This window comes from Drosophila rhopaloa, unplaced genomic scaffold, assembly GCF_018152115.1.
Source record: "Drosophila rhopaloa isolate 14029-0021.01 unplaced genomic scaffold, ASM1815211v1 contig_178, whole genome shotgun sequence".
In the NCBI taxonomy this organism is placed as follows: Eukaryota; Metazoa; Arthropoda; class Insecta; order Diptera; family Drosophilidae; genus Drosophila; species Drosophila rhopaloa.
Window position 1 is genome coordinate 1,503,259 of NW_025335059.1, and position 7,489 is coordinate 1,510,747.

The 7,489-nt window shown below is 39.2% G+C and overlaps 1 protein-coding gene across 1 annotated transcript; it reads left to right on the top strand.

Annotated features, from left to right (window-relative positions):
* The first annotated feature begins 4,553 nt into the window (after positions 1-4,553).
* On the top strand, positions 4,554-6,146 carry LOC108045888 (calcium uptake protein 1 homolog, mitochondrial). Its single transcript, XM_044459118.1, has 2 exons — positions 4,554-5,471; positions 5,525-6,146. Exons 1-2 carry the CDS (start codon positions 4,678-4,680, stop codon positions 6,006-6,008), a joined length of 1,278 nt encoding a protein of 425 aa, XP_044315053.1. The 5' UTR covers positions 4,554-4,677; the 3' UTR covers positions 6,009-6,146.
* Positions 6,147-7,489: the final 1,343 nt, after the last annotated feature.

The following is a 7,489-nucleotide window of genomic DNA, read 5'->3' on the forward strand; positions in this document are numbered from 1 at the left end:
ATTGCATCGACTGCCGGCAATGCAGTTGCTGTTTGTGGCTTATTTGCCTTTGTCCGGGTAGCTAAGTTAATTGTTAATTAGCGGCTATGCCAGAGATTTCACTAGCAGGTGCTGATGCTCAAAAACACTCCTAGTTAGGCTCGTGCAGGCAGGTCCTTTGCCCATTTATCAGCGAGGGATTTGCAGGACGAACACTCATTACGAAGCACTTTCTCCTAACTGCACACGCACCATAAAACCCAGTTACGTATGCAGCAATTTTCGAGGCACCACCCCCCTAAAACGCCCACTAAAAGTCATGAAAGATTTATGGCAATGTCAGGGGGTCTGGTGGAAATTTAATCAAACGCCGAACAACCCTTTCGTGGGATTCAGAAATCAAATTTTGAAATTTGCAAACTGCTTCTGAGCGAAAACTTTCAGACCAACCCGGAAAAATTAAGGGAAGGAGTACAGAGCCGTAATGGAAATGGTCGAAAATTGCGGGGATCGCATTCCACAGCTAGGAATGCGGACCACTCACTCCAGAAACATGTCCTTCAAATACAATACTTACAGTCTACATGTTAACAGCCGCGGTGAGAATATTATCATACAGAATTTAAGAATTTTGTTGACTTATTTTAAAATACATATATTTATCTAAAAGTTTCTACATTTTTTAATTTTCGTAAATTTTTTATAATACTTGCTTATGTATTAACTAATGCAGTTAATTTAAAATATTTAATAACAACAAATATTATTATAGTTTTTCAAGACTAAACGCTTATTATACAATCAAGAGTTTATGATTCTTTAACCCGTTTTAAAACCGTGAATTTCCACACGATTTTCCGGTTTAAATTATTATTTTCCAATTGAGATAATCAAAAAGTAATCAAACCAATATATTATCGACTAGTTATATTATTTTAACCTTAGCTGTGTATAACTTCACCGAGTGAAACAAATTCTATGCAGAATGTGTGTGCGTGTGCATTCGGGTAAATTTCATCTTGGAGCAGCAACATAAAAACGTCGAAAACATGGCAAACATTAACGGAAAAACAATTTTCATAAATCTAGAATTATTACCCGGGAACCGAGCACAAAACAACAAAAAACAAGGAGCTCCGGGAGAAAGCGGAAGTACGCTGTGTGTCCATTGAGGCAACAAATTTGGCAAAAAAATAAAATTCCATCCAGCATATGGATGATGGAGGTTTGCGAATACCCTGCCTTCGAATTGGAGAAACCCTTGTGCTGGGAAAAATGACCCCAAGAAGAACCCCAGCGAAAAGTTTCTTGGCAAACATATTTGCAAACGCATTTAACATACGATAGCACGAATATTATTTCATATTTTCCGCCTATTTGGGAGGGTTGTTTTTTTTTCTACGATGCGATAAGGAGGGCAGAATGGGAGTGCTTATGTAATTGCGAAGCGTTTGGCAAACAAGCCGCCGCCATAAATCACATAATTCACGCTTCATGGACAAGAGTCCTTTTACATTGTCTTTTTTCGTACTTTCGCTCTGCGTTCTAATTCGATTTTTGCAATCGCTTTGAAGTCCACTCAAATTTCAATAATTCTCCTTTTTCATCGACATGCAAACGCAAACAAATTATAGTAAGTGGAGTGAATTGAAGTGGGAGAGGGCAAAAAATAAAAGTGGGAAGAAAGAAAAGCGAGTTGAAGACATCAACTGTCGCTGTGAAATCTGTTATTAAGCCATTTATAGTTAAGGCAAACAAAGCGAGCGACACTTGAATGCTCGAGTGCTTATAGACACACTTTTCAATGGCTTATCAAAATCTTAAGCTGACGACAATGGCAGCCCGGCGACAAAGGAAAACCCTCGCACACATGCGAGACAATTTATAAAATTAAAAGTCTTGGGAGGCAGGCAAGTGAAAGAAATGCAATGCGGCAACAAAGGGGGAATAAAACTCGCCGAAAGAAAGACAACTCCTCGACCGATTTCCCGGCTTTTCCGCTTAGTCGATTGGAAAGCCGTTACTGTGCAGCAGTTCGATAAAAATGAGTGGGTGAAAGTGAATGTGAAAGTTCCCCTCTCACTGCATTTGGCATATGCCGCATATATTAGTTTGCAAAATGCCTGCCAATCATGAAAGGGAAGTCTGTGTGTGTCAAGTGGTCATGACAAATCCGCCAAATACCAAAAACGGTTTCGAAATTTGCATACGCAAAGCTTAACGGATTTTGCACAGAAAAAAATCAACTTATTAATATATATATCAATTGATAAACTCTTTGAAAATGAATAGATAAATCTATCTTATGTACATATTGGGAAAAGCGATTTCGTTGGGCGTGAGATTGAAGTTTTGGGATAGATCAAAATATTCCTTGTCATAGTTTAGTGATTTTTAAAATATTTTTTTGGAATTGTACTAAGCGTTCGCACTAAAATTCAATTGCGATCTAAAATTCTTCTACAAATTCGATATGAAGCAATGCAATCTTAATCCAAAATTAAGGTAAATTTTTATCTGTGTAAGTGTAAAGCATCGCGCAATGTAGTAGATTAATTTTGCGCGCATTTAAGTAGGTAATGCCACCGTTCTATCTACCTTTTTCCACTTTCCACCTTTCACCATTTTCATTCTCAGTTTGTGACACATGACAAATCGCAAACGCAAGCAGTTTACAATTGATGTTAAATCAAAGCAATAAACACGCGGCAGATGTGTGTGGATGCCTTATTTGTCACCCACACTCAAAGAGCAGAAACGTGACAATTTCTGTCATTCCGCCTGGGGGCGTATCCGTTTCCGTTTGACTTTCACTGCACTGCGACTGCGGTGCGGCTGTTTTTTGTTTAACTTAATTTTCGGCAGCCCCCAAATGCTCGACTGACTTTGGCGCCACCTTTGTTTATGCTCTGATTGTTGTTTATGTGAGCGAGGCCACACACACAATATGCAAATGCCAGGATACCAGAATGCCACGATGCCAGGACACCCGAATGCCGTGTGCCGTATGCCAGAATGCCAGGCCAACGAAACGGACAAAAGGATTGAGCTTCGGGTTGACAGCCGTTTGACAAAAGGGAAGCCTAAACTTTTGGCCCGGCTTAAGTGCCACGGCGAGCATTATTCACCTGGTTGGCCACGTTCCCTTTCACCCGTCACCTGGGAATTTCCATGGGCCTACGTGAGCAAAGTGGAGCAGCACGGACTTTTCCCCAGCAAGTGTCAGCCTTTAATCAAGTGTCAAACACCATGTCTAAATTAACATTCGGGACGTGGACTTGAAATCAATCCGTTTGTCAATCAGGCGTTACAAAAATCACGCTTGTGAAACGATATTGTTATAAACAAATTAAAAAACACCCAAATATTCGATTCTTTGAAAATGTTTTTAAAGCCTACAAAAACAAGAAAAAAAGCAAAACGATTTATATCTGATTTTCCAGGATTTCTCAATCAATTTTTCGGTCGTTTCTATGACAGCTATTTGATGTCGTCCGATTTTTATATAAGTAAAACCTTGAGTAGTTGGAGTAAAAACGGACAGACGGAAATGGGTAAATCGAATACAAATTAGTTTGAAATATAATCTAATAAAATCTATTAAACCTTGTTTAAATTCAATAATAATCACTTTTGTCGACAAACTGCGTTTTTAGCAAGTTCAATTTTGTTTAATCAATAGCTGAACCAACAATACCGCATTAATTTTGGTACCATAATATTTATTAACGCCATACAAATTTATTTATTAAAACCAGTTAGAATTTAGTTAAGCAAGTAACACAAAGGATATCCTATAGTATGAAAATTGAACTTTTTGTGAATAAAACTCAAAACGAAATTGTTATATTTTTAACAAAACCATCATTGTAGTATTGTTTGTAATAGTTTGGTGTATTTTGACATATAAAAAGCAACAATACTGAATAATTGCATTTAGTTATCAAGATGCCTTTTATAAATTATCATGAATGGATTTTACATTAGCCTCGGATAAATAAGTGTAGGAATGCTTTCAAATTTTTTATGATAATATTTTAAATTCAGGAGGAATTTTTGTGTTATAATATTATATTATACCTCACACATCATAGCCAAGGAGCCAGCTATTAGCCAAATGCAGAACTTGAAGACCCATTGAAAGTTTTGCAAGCCAACGAGAGCCCTCAAAAACGAAACTCACAGACGAGAGTCCTCAACAGTCGCACCACGGCCAAGAATAAGAAGTTGGGGCCAACTTTTTCTGATATTCCGAGCACCTCAGTACAATGGCAGGCTGACCGCCCATAAATGCATAGAAATCCAGTGCAGAAATTAGACGAAATCCACAAATCGAAGCAAAGTTTTTCCCCTTCACCGATCCGCCCGGTTTATTGTTCGCAAATTTCCCTGGGGCCTTATAAAGTCCAAGCACCATGCACCATCGCCACCAGAATTTCCGAAGTGCAAACATTTGCGCTGCTGATTACTTTTAATGCTTCCCTTCGAGTGTGTGTGTGTGGTCCAGGGGGAGGGCGGAAAATCAGCAAGAGGCTTGGCAACATCAATCAGTTTGATTTTGGCTGCAAAAAAAAAATAAAAAGAAAATTGACCCAAATTCTGAGCAAACCTTAATCGTTTTCATCACACCACTAGCTAAATTCAGAGTTCCATCATACGTGGTTATCTTCTATTTATGGTTGTTTGAAATAGCCAAACATGACTCGCTTCTTGCCACTGATTTTCCTCTGGGCTCGCTCTACTTCAGGAATTTTCTCGCACTTTTTGAGTGAGAAAAATAAGGAAAATTGGACAAGCCGGGAAGGTGTTGGCCCATGGCCTCTAGTTTTGCATGCCTTCTCTGATAATGAAATTAAAAAATACAAAACTTTTGCAAATAAGAAACAATCTCATCATCGGGCTTCGTTCCGCGATTACACCATTAGGCAGTATGAAAACCGACTGAGATTGTACGCGCATCCGTTAAAGATTTTCCGGTATTTCGCCACTATTAAAATGAAGAACAAGTCTGGTAAATACGAGTTGTATATGACTCCATCCGATTTCCTGCGATCAATTCAGCCCGGAGCGAAGCAACCAGAGAAATTGGGCTTGGATAAGTTCCAAATTCTCGATGAGAAGGCGGCAAGTAAATGGCAACCGTCCGTCAGGGAAGATAGCATCTTCCTAAAATTCGAGAAACGGGGCCTGCTAACCTACAGTGACTATGTGCTCCTGACCATCCTACTTACCATTCCGGAGCGAAGTATTCGAATTGGTTTCAAGCTTTTCGATCTAAATGGCGACGGCAATGTGAGCATCGAGGAGCTGGAGCATGTCCTCATGGTAATCACACAGGGTGAAGCCTCCATGAGGAGTTCGCATCTGAAAAGCCATCTCTTCGGGCCGCGACTCAATAAAATGCTGAGTATAAATGATTTTCTGGAGTTCCTAAACGAACTCCACACAGAGATCCATAAGCAGCAGTTCCAGAACTTGCTGAAGGAATCCAGGTAAACTAGTTTTTGAAGGTAGAAATTAATAATTGCCAATTTATGATTCTCAGATCTGTGATATCCGAAGTGGACTTTGCCAAGGTGGTACTGGGCTTTACAAGTTCACGCAGTCAGCGACGTGAAACACTACAAAGGGTGAAGAAAAAGTATAGTCAAATGAATCGCGGCATTAGCCAAGAAGAGTTTTTGGCATTTTTTCGTTTTGTGCAGGATGTGAATACTATGGATAATGCGCTCGCCTTTTTCTATTTTACCGGGGCGGATATCTCGCGAAAAACGCTGCGGCACATCTCGCATGTGGTATCCGGCGTGAAACTGTCCGAACATCTCACAGATGTGATTTTCTCTATATTCGATCATGATTCCGACAATATTATTCAGCGAAAGGAATTTAACGATATGAGGCGCCAATGGATGCACCCTGTTCCCGTGAGAAGAAATCTAAGGCTCTCATCCGCTATACGCATTGTCTGCAAGTGCACCTGGAAAACGCTGCCATCGTGGAAATCCCCTGAATTCTTAAACTTCTGGTGATGTCCTTTGGGGTAGCTGCTTTTAGTTCACTGACAATTTCACACAAAAGAAAATTTAATTAAAATGTAATATACATTTGGTAACTTGTTATATATAATATTATTGTTTAAATATTATTTTCTCCAATCTAAAATGGTATTTAAAACTTTTCTTGATTTTTAATACAACTTTTATTGATTTTTATCAGGAAACATTTAAAACCGGCTTGAGGAAAGGTGACTCAGCAATATTTTTAATTCATTTTCTCTCAATGTTGAGATAAAAACCGTCAACTGACTTAGTGGAGGGGCACAAAGGAAGCTCGGCTCAGAAAAGCGCAGTCTGTTTGCTCTTGTCTTGAAACGTTTCAACTTCACAAGCCGCCAAGTTGAACGAGTTGAAAAATGAAGCGAGTCCACAGGAGGATGAAATCCATTTTGTTGTCCCGACACTCGAGTTGCGTGCGAGCGATGGGAAAATTCAAATACTCGTGCAAAGCAGATTCTGCTCCCACGACCCCAACCCTACTAACATGACTTTGAACTTTTATCACCTGCTGCCAAACGCTGCCAGTCACCCAAAAGGGGGGGAGTGGTGGGTGAGTGGGTGAGTGGGGGCGTAACCCAGCACTTACCAAAACAATTTTAAATACTTGCGGTAGCACGCACTCGAGGGTCGGGGCATTTGGAGTTCCTAGAGCGCCGAGACAATAGTTTGCCACATACACTTTATCTGGACATTGGCAGGCAGCCACAAGTTGATGGCCTTTGGACAATTAAGGACCCCAGGCATTCGAGATATTTGTATAATTTACTCCCCCGAAATGTGTGTCGACATTATTAAATGAAACGAATCCGTTGTCACTTCTAACTAGAAAAGGATTCAGTAAATAATAACTATTATTCTCTCCCATAAGGGCCTTTTAATGGCAAGTCATATAGAAAAAGAAAAACCAATTTATTTCTGTTGAAATACTTTATTGAAGCAGCTTTGTAGTGAAAGTGTATTTTTTTTACTTTAAATATACTCATTAGAATATGAGATTTTAATCTACAGCTTTACCATACATTTTTTTGTTAATTATTCAATGTTGGAATTTAATCTCCTACTTAGAAGCTGATAACCTTAAAAATTTTACATTTACAAAAATTAAAAAACAGAATGCGTTCATAAAATGTTTGCTTAATTGCAGACCATCAGTAAAGAATAAACTACCCGGTTCCCTACTTTTGACTATCATGCTTGCACGCGGAAAGGAGTGAAACTTTTATCAATTTACAAGCTGCGGTAGTCTATGGACTCTATAGTTTAGACTCTATAAACATGTCGAGGTTACCGCCTGGCAACTTTCACATAGCACTTTACAAAAATCAAGCTCATGTGTGTTTACACGTGTGCTACCAAACCTTAACAGTTGTCTGTTCGCAAAACTTTGAAACTCGACGCGTCAAGGAAGTGCGATAAAAATAAACATGGAAGTTGAGGGGCCGCAAAGTTAGTTT